This window comes from Coenobita brevimanus, chromosome 63, assembly GCF_032717465.1.
Source record: "Coenobita brevimanus isolate Jiangsu-jjx chromosome 63, ASM3271746v2, whole genome shotgun sequence".
NCBI classification, from domain to species: Eukaryota; Metazoa; Arthropoda; class Malacostraca; order Decapoda; family Coenobitidae; genus Coenobita; species Coenobita brevimanus.
Window position 1 is genome coordinate 2630001 of NC_137016.1, and position 15850 is coordinate 2645850.

At 39.6% G+C, this 15850-nt stretch overlaps 1 protein-coding gene across 1 annotated transcript; it reads left to right on the plus strand.

Annotated features, from left to right (window-relative positions):
- The first annotated feature begins 60 nt into the window (after nt 1-60).
- LOC145404273 (uncharacterized) lies at nt 61-15580 on the plus strand. The gene is made up of 5 exons (XM_080275794.1): nt 61-271; nt 4357-4703; nt 9581-9694; nt 12682-13161; nt 15032-15580. The coding sequence occupies exons 1-5, from the start codon at nt 61-63 to the stop codon at nt 15578-15580; spliced, it is 1701 nt and encodes a 566-aa protein (XP_080131920.1).
- The last annotated feature ends 270 nt before the right edge of the window (nt 15581-15850 follow it).

The following is a 15850-nucleotide window of genomic DNA, read 5'->3' on the forward strand; positions in this document are numbered from 1 at the left end:
AACGTGACCTGGTTTGCGAGAGAGAGGATGAGCGAGGCTGGAACGAGAAAAAATCTATCCATGTCGTCCCGCGGCGCCACCTCCCGCTACCCAAGGAATGCTGACTCTCCCCAGGCTGAGGGCACCAGGAACAGCAGTAATAGTACCCTGCAGACCCCCTTGCCACCTCCCCCTTGGCCCTGCATGTTCTTTGTGGAGAGACGAATTATATCGTCACGACTGGGCATTGTATTTTGTTTGGACCAGTGTATTGTGTACGAAGTAGAAGGCAGTAATTGGGGATTTTCCGCGTCGTTGTAGTCATCGCCAACCTCATTGTTATGTTCCTCACCAATATCATCGCCACCATTATCATCATCATCATTATTATTCACCATTCGATCATTATCATCATCATCATCATCATCATCATTATTATCGTCATCACGAAAGCCTTTGTTAGACTAAAGTTCTCCAAATTTTCTGCCTTCTTTCTTACAGGAAAACTGTGGTCTCATTCTCCACCTGGTTATCTGGTTTAGCTCCGAACCAAGGGTAGGACCCTGCTATTTGTTCGACAAAGAACTGTCCCATCCATACCCACCTCTGAGCTTCATTTTTTTGGCATATCTTTTTGTTATGCTCTTTCTCTATCCCTCCAAGTAATACTGGGGCACTACAATTTCATGGTTTCTTAGCGATTTAGAAACCCTCTAGATCAAACGTCCCCGACGTCGTAAACTAATAAGAGAGTATTTTAGTTTTTTTTTTTTTTTCCCACAGACAACCCTCAGTGTAACTTGCAACTGAAGGCAATATCTAACCAAAAACTTAAAGAACAAGTGCATTAGCCTGTTTAAGTCCCGTTGAGTCTGTCCCAAAGCGCCTCACAGGGAACTAGTTCACGGAATCGAACTTTCTTATTAACTGTCTCAGGGCAAACTCTGGGCTTTGTACCGTTTCGCCCATGTCTCGGTACTCGTATTTTTCTCCTGTTTAGAGTAAGGTTGGCCTATATATCTGATTGGCTTACGAGAGTATAGTACCGTGTTTGCACGTTCACGGGCCCTGTGTGATATATGTATGTACTGTATACAAATACATACCTACATACATTTTATCTATCTAGCTATCTATCTATCTGTCTATATCTATATCTATATCTCTATCTATCTATCCATCTATCTATCTATATCTATATATATATATCTATATATCTATATCTATATATCTATATCTATATCTATCTATCTATCTATCTATCTATCTATATATATATATATATATATATATATATATACAATAGAGAGAGAGAGAGAGAGAGAGAGAGAGTGAATAATAGTACCGTACAGTACATGGAAAGGGATGAGAACAAGAAAGAGAGGGACGAGAAATATGAAGAAAGGAGAGGGAATTAAAAAATTAAAAAAAAAAAAAAGAGGAGAGAGGAGTAAATGGATGGAAAGAGTAAGACGAGAGGGAAGAGTAGTAGTAAAAAGAATGTAGAAAAAGAGGAAAGTGAAATAAAGAGGAAGTGAAGATGACGAAGAGAAAATAGAGTGGAAAGAAGAGTAAACTGACCGGGAAGAAGTGTATATAGACAGAGGAGAGGAACGTAGTGAGGAAAAAAAAAGTTGAACAGAAGGAAGAGGAGTGAAGAAGAAGGAAAAAGGAGCACACGAAGATGAAATGGAAGAGAAAGAGATGGAGACAAAATTTAAGGAGACAATGGAGAAGGAAGCTGAACCGGACGACCAAAAAACAGAAGTAACAGAAGATGGAAGAAAGATACAGGCAGTGGGGAGGAGAACTAAGAGAAGAAGAACAGAGAGGAAGACAGAAAACGAACAAGAGATAGTACAGGATAACGAAGAAGATGGGAAAAAAATAAAGGAAACAGACGGAAAGCAGAAAAAAAAGACGAAGAATCAGAAGAGAAAAGAGAAGACTGGGGGAGAACGAATGAAACGAGGAGGAGGCGGAGGAGTAAGAATAGTGAGACCAAACAGAAAGATAAAAGGTGGGAAAAACGAAAAGGAAAACTGAGAGACGTGAAGAGAGAAGAAGTAGAAAGAGTAGAATGAAAGGAGTTAGGAGAGAAGAAGGGGAACAAGAAAAAATATTATGTAAAAAAGAGTAGAGGAATGCAAGGATTGGGAGGGGAAGTACAAAAAAAAAGAGGAATTATAGGAGGCAGTGACTGGAAAAGTGTGAGAAAGAAGAGAAATAACAGTAATAAAGAAAATGCGAGTACAGGAATACAAAGACAGAGATTAAGAGCAGAAAGAGGAATAGGAGAAAAAACTAGCAGAAAAATAGAGAATGAACAGAACTGGGAAAGAGAAGGGACTTAACAAGGATGGGAAAGAAAAGGAGGGTAAGAGGGGTATGAATTAAAACAGAAGGGAGAGGAGTAGAGACAGACAAGCAAGAGAAAAAATGAAATAAGAAAGAAAAGAAAAAGAAAATGAGAAATAATAAAAAAGAAACGGAGGAAGAGTAGGGAAAGAAAGGGGGAGGAGGCGGAGAAGTAAGAGAGGCAAGAGAAAATAAAATGAGGTGAAAAAAAGGAGAGACTGGAGAAGACGAGTGTCGGACCAGAGGGTATAGGTCAGTGTGGCAGGAGCGAAGTCTAGCTTGCTGGCTTCATTCTGTTAATCTCGTGTTTACTCTCTGCTGTAGGACGCTGCTGTGCCTTCTCCTCTTCTCCAAGTACTCTGATTTCTCGTGTTTCCAGTGTATTCTCATCTTCCTTTCTGGTTTCCAGCAAGTTCTACATAATTTCTCGTGTTTATTTTATATTCTAGTCTTCCTCTTTCCTCCCCTTTAAGCACCCTGATGTCTCGTGTTCCTTCTTCATTAGTTCCGTCCCATCTCTTTCTATATTAATGTGCTTTACTTCTTTCCTTCAAATTCACTGACATCTTGTTTTTCTTTTTTTCTTATCCAACCTTCCTCTCTCTTCTTTAAGATCTGTAATTTCTTGTTGTAAATCATTATTTTCTTCCTCTCTCTATCCTTTCACTTGCCTGATTTCTCGTGCATCCTCCTTTATCCCATCCTTCCTATAAAATTTGATATGAATATTTAATCTCCTGTTTACTCATTTTTGCCACTCGCTTCTCAAATTTCCCGTGTTTCTGCCCTGTTCTTTGCCTCTTGTTTCCTTTCTTGATTTTTATCCCTACCAAGGAGGGAAAGATAACTAAGTATGCATTTGTTACCGTCTATATCGACCTCTCGTGGAAAAGGTTGACTGGAAAAACCTGTGTCGAGTCAGTGAAACCTGGATACCTGGTGAATATTCCCAAGACTTGGAGAGGTAAGCTGTGTACATGATGCTGATAAATGTCCTTCCTTTTAACTCCCTTTAATAGGTGATTTTTTTTTAAATGTTAATTCTGTCTACCATCTCACTGTTTAGTTTAGGAGAGTCCTCTAGTAATGAAATGATTAGTAAAGACCTTATTTAAACTTTATAGCTTGGAAGCCTCTCCTAAGCTGAATATAATCGTCTGGAAAGAGCAACGCCAATTCTAAAAGACGTCACTATGCTGAGTGAGTGAATTACTCGTGTGATTCTGTCCTGATCGAGAATAAATATTACCCCTATTACATCTGGTTGCAGAAAAGTCCACCGAAAAAGGAAGAAAAATGAATAACAGAGTGGATATACTTCGGTTTGGCCCCTTGAACCAGAGTACGTCTTTTTAAGTTTAATTTTATAATGTCAGTTTTCTTTTAATCTCCAGACTATTGTAATTCAGTCATTTAGAAAAATTATATGAAGAAGATTTAGGTGTGGTCTTCATAATCTCATTCGCAACGAGAGTTCTTCCCGAAAGTCGATAAAATGATGTGAAGAGTGTAGGATTTCGCAGGAATTTAATAAAAAGAGTCATCTAAGTGGTGGAGGTAATGCGTCTCGATATCACAATGGCATTATTTATTCTTATGGACAAAATTCCAATAAAAAGTTTCAGTAAAGAGGAGATAATTACCACCCCATCTTTAGATGAGAACAACTGTCATGTTGATGATGATGTGTACCACGGCCTGACTCAGCAGTCATGATCAGGAAGCTAATGAATTATGATTTATCCACATGGAGGGGGGGAGGGCATGAAAGAGGCGAGAATAACACAAAAAATAATCAAATTCCCCTATGCTGTCTGTGTGAGAAAGCATACTAATCAAGATTTGCTGAAGGAAGAGGAGCGTGATTAATATATACTGAATTTCATGTCTGTACTGCGTCGCTCAGACATTCTGGAAGGAGAGGCTCATTCCCATGATCCCTCTTCCTACCCCCCTCCTTCATTGAATATGGCAAGGATAGACATAAATCTAAAATGTTAATTTTAATATTTTTTGCAGTGCCCGGGATGAGGTGGGTTCTGGTGTGTCTGGCGATGGTGCTGTGCGGATTGGCGAACCTCGCCTCTGCAGGAGGAACACCAGGTCTCTCTGACCAGATCTCAGGATGCAGGTCATGTCCATTTGGGCCCTTAGCTGAGACCACGAATATTGCTGATTCTGATACTAAAAGAGCCATCGAGCGAGCCCACGGAACTCATCGCTTCATCACTACAACGGGCATTGGGATCTCCGCTCTCGGACTCCTCTCCTTCGCGTTCTTCCTGAAGTATTTCATCTACTACATAGTCTCTGAGTACAAGAAAGATGCAAGGAGGAGGAGATCACTCGCTGAGGACCTATTCGACGTATGGGGACTCCTGGCTTGCTTAGAAATGGACGGGGACGACGAGGGTGAAGAAACGCTTCAACGCCTTCTCTCCAGGTGTTTTGGCAGTTTGGGGCAGAAAACAAATGAAAAAGAAAATATCTCCTGAGGGGAATATACTTCTCTGGTGGTAGCAGGAGTTATTACAAGACTTATCAGCATATAAGTGCTAAGATTCCCTTGTATGCTATTATGTTTTAATATCAAAATTCTAGGCATTGGTAAACATGTATAAGGATATCAAGGTGCAAGATTCAAATAAATCACTGAAAAATGGCGTTACGAGAAACAAGACAATGAAAATATGGTCCACTACCTTGGTTCAGGATTCGATAGACCAGTTAACTGCTTACGACTGAGGATGGGATTGCAAAAGTTTACCACGGTATCTCTAGTATCAGCCCTTGCTTTTCCTGTACTTACAAAATCACAAGCACTGAAGCAAACTGTAATCTATAGCTTACTGGGCCCGGATTCATAAACGGACTTACGATCAATTCCATGCCGTAAGAAGGAACTGTTTTCGCAGGACGGTTACGGAGAGGAAAGTGCAAAACCTTCCTTTTTTTCTTGTGCTTCCTCTAAAAAGAAATCTGAATTGCAAGAGGAAAATAATCGTGAGCTACATTTTTTCAGGAATAACAAAGATAGAGAAGTGCAAATATTTCCTTCTTGCAAATAAGAATAAGAGTTACGACGGGAAATTCTTCAGTCTGTGAGTGAATCTGATCTCGATTATTCTCTGCTCTGGGATATGTTGTACTTCCAATAACGATATATTGGTGACAGTGTTAAAACAAAAGAAATCTTACATTAGAACATTTTATATCTCTCCTGGTAAGACATTTTTCTCTTGGGTAATAAAGACATTTTCATGTATAAAATGAGTTTAAATAACTCAAAGTCAAATGGCCACCCCTTACGTGATTATGGCGTCTTGCAATAGATAGATAGATAGATAGAAATTCCTTGCGCAAGCTTTAGTCGCAATTCACAGTTACATTTCAAGATATATGTTATGATCCTCTCTTCCAGCTACAAAATTCGGCTACCAGTTTCAGTAAAAAATTTAAGTTACAAGTTTTAAGCAACTTTCAATTAAAGTATTATACAAAATTTCAAATAAATTCTTGATTGTATTTTAATGTTTCGTTTGCAATTTCGGTTACAGTCATGACGCCATTTGTATCAGGATTATTCATTAACCCCTTCACAACATAAAATCGTCTGACAGGAGGAAAATAAAATATAAGATGGCATAATAAATTAGTTAATGAAAATAATTTTGAACCCTGTAAGCTCGACCGATCCATTGTATTGAGTTTAACGTCACGTGGGGCGGACGACAGCAGAGTAAAAAGTGAGCCATTGTATGCAAGAGGGTAATTTTGTGCAGTCTTATAACGCAATGATAAGTCAGTGGTTTAACTCCTTACCATTTTTTTTTTTTTCAAATTTCCAGCATATTCTTATATCGTCATTCATATAATTTCAGTGGGCTTCAAGCGTTTCTCATAATATTACATATACTGGTTCCTCTTCACTCCATTTTTTCTTCCTTCCTTCCATAAAATAACCTACCCCCTGACTTTTAGAGAATTCGTGTCTCTCCACTTCGAATATTTTTTTCTTTTGTTCAGTAATTTTCTATCTTGACTTTTAAGAGAATACAAGAGACACTGTATTTTCAGATGGGATAATTTTTCAATATCTTCCTTAAAATAACTTTCCTCCCTGACTATAAGGGTTTTCTCATTACTTTTCCTGGTGTGGGAAGCTTCAGTGAGAGTGGGCCGTGGTGCTGACGTGGGACTCTAAGCATTCACGAATTACCCACAAGTTGCGTTAATGGTTCTGTGTATCTGTTAATTAGTCTATCCCTTGTCTGAAGCCGCATTCTGTACACAAAGCATTTAGTAAAATAACCATATATTGAAAGAGCTGTGGTGCCGACGTAGGAATGTGAAGCGTGTAAGAGTTCTCATACCTTACATCCTTAGGTTAAAAGTTGTTAATAAAAGAAATCAGTCATTCTATCTATCTACCTGTTGCCTAACACGGTATCCCATTAATAAAATATTCAGTGGTATGGCCGTCTATTCCTTCGCCAGCTACTGGGGAAGACTTGGCAAGAGATGTGTGTGCTCCGAAGTCTTTCCCCTTGTAATATTCCTCGTCGTCATCTGCGTAAGTAAACGAAATATATTTTAAGCTTCAGGAAGGGAATATCTGGCTATGGGTTTCCTTCTTCGAGATCAACTGCGTTCCTGATCAGTGTAAGGGAGTGCTTGGGTGTGAGTGAGAGGGAGTGTGAATTTCCTTGTGCTACCTTATGTTGTGCACTGTCTTAGCAACATTTTCACGTTCTTGCACAGATATACCAAGTGAATAAGACGTATGCTAAAGAAAGGTAATTATTGTTAGCTCGGTTGTGCTTGTATGGATTAACAGGTACTTTGTGCACTATATATATTGTGTACCTTTATGTAAAATTTCACTATGCTGATAAAGAAACAGAGACATGATAAATACTGAGGAGAGCTAATTATTGTCTGCTAAGTTGTCTTTGTAGAGATGAATATGGAGTTCCTTGTACTATATTGTGTACTGTTATGTTACACCTATTTATACTGTTACAAAATTAAGAACAGGATAAAAAAATTAAAGAGAGTCTAGCCCTTCATATCTGCAATTTATTTTCTAGTATATCTCCAGACTATTTTAATCATTATAAGAAGGTTCTTTGATTATGAAGAAGTCAGCTGAGTCTGTTATTTAACCCCACTATCTCGCAAATTCACTTCTAAACACAGTGAAATCGTCTGGGGGTTAAAAAATTAAAGTACTATATACGTCAAGGAACTGAACGAGTTAATCAGAATTCATTTGAATGTGCTGACTCACGGGGGAAAACATATCCATAAGATTTTTTTATTAATTGACTGACGGCGATAAATATAAATTATTCTCTTAAATGGCTGACGACGATAAAAAAGTTAGTACAGTGTTACCACTACCAGCATTTATTCAGCGTAGGATTTGCCTATAGTCGTCTAAGGGCTAAAATGCCACCGTAAAAGTTAATCATTTCAATATTGCCATCTCCAGACGATTTTTTAAAATCGATTTTATTCAGTCTATTTTCGATTAAAGGTTAATGGTGAGTGTGAATTCCTTTTTGACGAACATTAAACTATTTTAACAATACCCTTGTCCTCTTAATTAGGCCCAGATTTTCGCTCTGTTGCTGCCTATTTCACGTAGATCAGTGACAGAAAAAACAATACAATGGATCCTTTCCTTAGCACTTCTTCATCACTTACGACATTAATATAGTGTTACTCTATGGTTACACTCGTTAACGATAGAACGATGGCAATTTAGGCCAAGATAAAGTAAAAGGACTATAGATGTGCCATTTACTATAAAGCAAAAGGATAATGAAACTATGCTGTTTTTACTCTAACTTGACCCAAATTTTCGTCCCTTTGCGCCTTATTTTACCAAGGTCTGTGCCAGAAAACGACGTTACAATAGTTCTGCATTCCTTGCTTAGCACTTTTTCGTGACTAGCACCATGTTCAAGTGTTAATCTATTGTAACAGTTCAAATTTCAGGATGGATAGATGACAGCTTCAGGACAAGTTAAAGTAAAAAGGGAATCGATGTGCCATATTCCAAAGGAAAACGGTAAAGTACTATAAAAATATTATCAGTGTTTGCTGTGGTTTGACTGAGTTTTATTCACTCTGGCCTAGTATCTTTCGTAACACCTCTTCCTCAGTTGATTATTCTGCTTTTGACACTGTTATATTCACTGTGGCTTAGGATATTTCATAACGTCTCCTCCTCAGCTACTCATTCTGCCTTTGACACATTAATATCCTCATATATCTATATCGTTGATGCTTATTTTTTTGAGGTTGAAAAGATGTGAGGGACACATAGGAGAGTATTAAATGTAGCAGACAAAATAAATCGCAAAGAAAGTGTTACAACATTTCTCTGCAGCTCATTAACGACGAATGGGTGGCGGATATCAGTATTGTAAGCCATCTCAGCACCATGCGGTAAATTACGTTTTCCCTAATCTAATCGTAACAGACTAACATAGCTATTAATATAATTACCTCATCCTAACAGACTTGCCTAACCCATCTCAACCCTAAAAGACAAATCTAATCTAACACTAACAGGGTAGCCTAACCAAACCTTACTTATCCTTACCCTAAAAGACTAACTTAATCTAACCTAACCTGACCCAAGCATAACATAATCCAGGAATTAACAAGCTAACCTAGTTTAACCTACTCCTAACTTGAAGTAACCATAACAGATAATCCTAACCTAGACTTTGGCCTCATCCTTACAGACTGAGCACCTAACCCAAGCGATCTTAACTTAGACTTTCCGGGAAGAAAAAATAAAAAAAAAACGCAAAAGGCCTCAACTGACTGTAGTTGATTTCAAACACTTCAAAGATTTATTGAGGAAAATGTGAATGGACCCATTTCTAAGTATGCAAGATACATTATAAATACTAATTATATAAAAACTGTACAATATTGTCTTAATTGAACAAATACTTTTAAAAAATACTGATAGAGACGTAAACTATATAATACTGTTACAAAATTGAAATGTGTCTCTGGCTTGTTACAAATATATTTTAAGCACAAACTTGGAAATATAGAAGAACAAAAACATAAAAATATACTCTTACAAATTTTAAAAGATTATAATAGAATGTGAGTGGATATACTCGTATTTTGTGAAGTACTGACACTATAGGCCAACTGTGAATGGATTTATAGGTAGGCCTACTTAGTTGGTAAATTATGTGACTGGTGTGCACAGGTGCGGCTCACAGGGCAGGGTAATGACGTGGCGAACCGCGAAGTGATGGACTCTGGCGCCTTAGGGGACTACCTAATATACGATGCATCAGTCCAACACAATTCGTCTACGCAGGTGAGATTGTACACAGTAATACACTATAAACTGGTCGATCAGGCCAACACTACACTTCAACGCAGGCCAGGAAAATCTGAATTAGTATCTCTTCCCATTTGTAGCTAATAGTTCTGTGATTAACGAACATCATAAAATACATTAGGTCAGCATAAGACTATTGAGGGGGTTCAAGGAGAATATTTCCTGATCTCTACAGAAAGAGAGAAGGATATTTCACGCAGTGGCACCGATCTGACCGGACAGAGCCACTGACCAGTTATACATCGCCCCTCAGTTCCTTCCCTGTCATCTGAAAGGTGGATGGTGGACTGCCAGAGAAGGGCAGGATGACTGTGCGGTCCATCTGAACCATGATTCAAATCAACCTGGGGGCAACTACTGCTACTACTACTACTACTACTACTACAACTACTACTGCTGCTGCTACTGCTATGATCATGATGTGAAACAATCAACAAGGAATTTGTGTCTAGCCCCAAAATATTCCTAGGATTAACAGTGCACTAAAAACTTCTTTATATAATTCTCTATGCAATTTTGCTTTGTAACTTCGTCTGTACTATTTACGGTCCCTCATCTGAAACTTCTGTTCTGAGCATACTTGCCTATAAATATAATATGGATAGTTTAAACGATATATCGAAACTCTCGAAATTAAGTATCCTGTGCTGAGTAACGCGTTTTTTATTTTTTAATAAAAGTCAGTGAATGTACAGTGAGGTTGGATGGTGAGGAATTGGAAAATGTGAGTACGTTTAAGTACTTGGGTAGTGTGATGAGTAAGGATGGAGGTTTGGAGGGTGAAGTGCTTGAAAGGGTACAGCAGGGAAGAAAGGTTGCTGGTTCCTTGAAAGCAGTGATAAGAAACAGGGAAGTGAGCATGGAAGTGAAAAAGTTACTACATGACAGTATTGTGATACCAACTCTAACGTATGAAAGTGAAGCATGGACGTTGTTGGAAGGACACAAGTCAAGAGTGAGAGCAATGGAAATGAGTTATTTAAGAGGAGCCTGTGGAGTCACGTGAAGGGACAGGCTGACAAATGAGGATATAAAGGAGCGTTGTGGTGTGGATGTGGATGTGATACGATGCGTTAGGAGGAATACTCTGAGGTGGTTTGGCGATGAGGAGAGGATGGAGGGTGAAAGACTGACGAGGAGAGTGTATGTGAGTGAGGAGGAGGGGTGGAGAGGGAGGGGGAGGCCGAGGATGAGATGGAGGGAGGGGGTGGAGAGGTATACGAGAGAGGGGGGTGTAAGTTGGGTGCAGGGCAGTGAAATGGTGGGGAACAGGACGACGTGGAGGCGATTTGTTTGTGGCCACCCCGAACGGGATTGAGGCGTCTGGCAATAGATAGATAGACAAATTCTATGATTATATACCTCTTAATACCAGCTCCAATAATCAGAGTAACGTATCTTCTGAATGCCAAACGAGAAGGGTAGCCTACATCAGAGCAAAAGGGTACATGGACGAATACATGAGGCGGGTATTTTATTTTTATTATTATTTGTTAATTAGGTTCTTTATTTACCATTGAGTACAAGCCCCAACACTGGGGAACACTGTCCCTGAAGGTCAAGCAGGGGAGGCGGGTATTACTGTATAAAATTATAGTATTTTGGCTCATGATGCAGAGCCGTACCTATGAAAGAAAACGAAGAAACTTCCTCTAACAGAAAACGACAATGCTAGCGTAAACGATTCTAATATTCTCTTACATCCCTTCATTCTGTGTCTTCTTGCAGTGCCAATAACTGTACAGTGGACGAGAAATAAGCCACATACCCTGAAGCTGTGTTCATTGTGTTTATCATCTGTATGTCTATAGTCAGACTCCTTAATCCCGACGGGGGGAAGGACCTCAAAGAAATCGCTGATTGCTGAGGAGAGTGTGATACTGAGGGGACTTAATGGTAGCCACATCGCCCGTGATTAAAGCGTCAGCGATAGACGGGTAGACAATAAGCATAGCCAGTAAGTGGGTATCACTCACCAATTCCAATTTATTTTATGCTTGAAACAGTATCACAAGAATTCATTCAGGGCATATTAACATGACAGCTCTAAAAAGATGCATGTTCCTGTCGTAAAAATCGATTCATATTTCACTCCTTTAGCTTGTTCGTTTCATCCATTATATATACGGTACATAATATTTTCTCTTACTAGTCTTTCTCGATTCCAGCATTCTCATTTAGTGTTGTGAAATACTGTGATATATCCCCATAAGGATAAACTGATCCAGTGCTTCTGTCCATGGTGATGGACACGCACTGCCGGCTTACACGCACTCTTTGGTGCTGGAATGGGACACCTTTATGTGGTAGTAATGATATAACCAAGTTACTCAACTACCTGATTCAAACCTCTCTCAGTTACATCCCTAACCTCTGAAAAGAGGATGGTGAACTGCAGAGGAGGAACTAAAGTCTGCATGCAGTCCATCTGGGCTCACATTTTTATGAGGCATGGGTTGCAACTACTACGACTACTACTACTACTACTACTACTACTAAATGCACTCTAAACTCTCTGCGATCCAGCTTGCACAATGAAGTTTATGCGATATTTTCAGTGTATCATAGTCAGTACAAAGCTGAACAACTCGGGAAGTCTCCCTCGCCCTGTTTTTCCCTCTGACAAGTCGTGTTCAGACATCACTAGGTGGGCAGATCTTTATTATGGAATTTTATTTTAACTTCTTTTCTTAAGTAAGCATAGTTCTGCAAGATGCTAGTCTCCTATAGTTGCACAAAATAAAAGCTTCTTCTCTTTTTGAATATGTACATCGACCATATCTTCTTAGCTACTCAGCCATGCTTTCATTTTTCGAATGACACACTCCTGAATGGCATTTTAATAAATTATTACATGTTTTTATTTCTGTTGTATAAAAATAATTAGGACGCGTTTTTATTTTATTTTTTTATATAACAATCGTGAGGAAAGTTGTTTACTTTCGTCAAATAAAATGTTACAGATGATGGCGCGGGTCAAAGGTCCTCTGACAGCCACCGACCCCAGGACAATATGGCTGCTGAAAAAACGCTACCTCCACCCTCCTGACGGCCTCCCATACAACTTGAGAGAGGATGGCGGAGCGAAGGAGAAGAGCTACACCGAATACAAGAAAAGTAACCCCTCTTGGATCTTCGTCGACACTATCCTCCACGATCTCTTCTCAGGACGGCAGCCTGGGTTCTTCGTGGAGGCAGGGGCGCTAGACGGGGAGTACCTATCCAACACACTGTGGCTGGAGAAGCGGCTTGGATGGGCAGGACTGCTGGTGGAAGCTGAACAGGACAGCTACAGAGCGCTGAGGAATAAACACCGTCGGGCCTGGTCCTCTCCTGCCTGCCTCGCTGCCACGCCCTTTCCTCATACCGCCGTTCTCACGTCGTTCAGAGGACATGGGCCCAATGCCGTGTGGTGGAATAGAGGGGCCGCGAGGATTGAACAGGTGTGCCATTGTCTTATTTAGATACTGCTTTCTTGAAACCGATGACTAATATCTGTACTTCTTTTACCTAACTTGGAGCAGATTTTCAACCTTTTGTAGCTTATTTCACGTACGTTAATGGCACAGTAAGACAATGCTGTGACTCTGCACCATTTCTATAGCATTTATTCAAATACCATACGCTATTGTCAGCCTCTTGCTACAACTTTGTATTCAAAGCAGAAAGATGGCATATTATATCTAACTATCTATCTATCTATCTATCTATCTATCTATCTATATATATATATATATATATATATATATATATATATATATATATATATATATATATATTGCCAGACGCCTCAATCCCGTTTGGGGTGGCCACAAACAAATCGCCTCCAAGTCGCCCTGTCCCCCGCCATTTCACTGCCCTGCTCCCAACTCACACCCCCCTCTCTCATATACCTCTCCACCCCATCCCTCCATCTCATCCTACCTCTAAGATTTTTTTTTCAATTGAGATAATATTTCTAACTGGATTTTATTATTTTTTTTTTTTAATCTGCCTCATTTAACATTTCACAGCTTGGTAGTTCTCCGAAGCTGAATAATATCGTTTGGAAATAGCACATATAAAATAGAGAAATACGACGCTGGTTTGACAGGGCTGCTTTATGAGGTGCATTTATAAAAAATACAAAACAGTATGTCCTAATCTTTATGCTTATGAGGTGTAGTCATGATTTTAAGTTCCTGAATTATTAGTGAATAGCTGCGTGGCCCATTTCCTTGGGCATGCTGTTGACATTTCTTTCAGTTTTAAGACGTGGTCACACGGGACATCTTCGAGCAAATCTATTTTCCAGAAATGTTGCTTTACTCGGTATACGAACACAGAAAAGTTTTCGAGGGAATTGCTTCGGGAAGATTTGCAGACCGTCATGTCCGCCTGAACGCGAAGGACTTTTAGCAATAACCACGGTTAAATGCATATTAATGTCATATTTATGTACATAAAACTGTAAAGCTCATTTTCGTACTAATGCATTGTGTACTGTATTAATATTACTACGGATAAAATTCTCAAGTAATTTTGAAAGGATACAGGTAGCATGCCTTGAATGTTGGTCTAATCACCTTTTGTTTACAAAGAATCTCGCCGCGCCGCTTCTTAGTATTCATGGAAGGACGACAGCCACAAACTTCGTACTAGTAACATGCTTGTCCATAATAAGAGAAATATGACTCAACAAATGAATATGTTGGAGTTTGTTGCGTCGTATTCACTGCCTCACGATTGCTGTGTACTCCCATCTAAGCTCTTTCACCAGTGAAAAATAAATGTTCTCACTTCCCCTTCTGGTAAGCCACTTGTGAGTTCACAAACGTATTCCGTTAGCAATCCATGTTGTTGTTGTTTTTAAAATTAACATAAACGTAGCCAGAACATCGGCAGCCTTCTTCACGTTAATCTTCATATGGCAGTACTCACGCGTGTATTAGGACAATAGAGAAGAAGGAGACGATTTCTTGCTCATTAGCCTGGTGACATTTTATTTCTTGCTACGACAGAACGATTCGTGTGACGACCTTTGAAAATATTTGATTGCTGTTGACATTGCCCTTCCAATTGCTTTTGATCGAAAATGGTCCCGCAGGACCACGGCTTTATGCTTTTTATTTACTCTGTCTCTAGATCCCCGCCTCACCTCTACTTCAGGTAGGAGTAAGGGTTGGAATGATGATTAAATTATATTTATTAGTCAGACCTAGCACCACAACTTTGATGAAGTTATGATAAACTATATATTTTTAAGTGATTTTTTGAGGATGAGTTCATAACGTTGTTTATTCACATTTTTATATGAAATTTCTTTACCAGCAGGATCCAACGGCAGCCAATGAAGGACCTGGCTACAAAACCTTCCAGAAAGTACAGTGCTTCCCTCTTCTCTCATTCTTGCTCGCCCTTAACGTTTCCACTGCTAACTTCTTCAGTCTGGACGTGGAAGGGATCGAGATGAATATCCTGAGGAACTTTCCCTTCGGGCAGGTCACTGTCGATGTGTGGGCCATTGAGCACGGGTTCAAGAAAACAAATTCTTCCACCACTTCGTCAACAGAGGGAACTCCAGTAGCCACATATGAAGACCCAGACTTTATAGACTTCATGGAACGGCGGGGTTATTATCTCTTCGACATGTTCTGCCACCACATTCCCGACTACATTTTTGTACGGAGGGAAAGTGAGGTGTTTCGCCAACTGGAGGTGCCCCAGGCGCTGTGGAGACGCCGGGGGATCTGTCTACACAAAACGGAATGGACGAACGATCAGCAATTTGACCCTCGACACCACAGGGACGGAAGACACTGGCCCAAACTGACTTACTCTGGCCGCAAAAAGACAGGATCCATGTACATCAAGCGTCCGTGAATTCGCGTGTGATGGTGGTTGGTCTAAGTTTATACGGTACACGTCTCAGGAAGGCTGTTAGTCTTATACATACGGACATACAATACACTCAACAGGTCCAGATTACCCCAAACAGCTATCGATGTTTGGACTGTTTCATGGGTAATAAATAGATGAGGTCACAAGGATACTGGTATGGGAAATGCTCCATGGAATATGCAGGAACGACGTCATATTAGAAATACTTCATGAAATATACAAGAATAATGTCATATTCGGAATACTTCATGG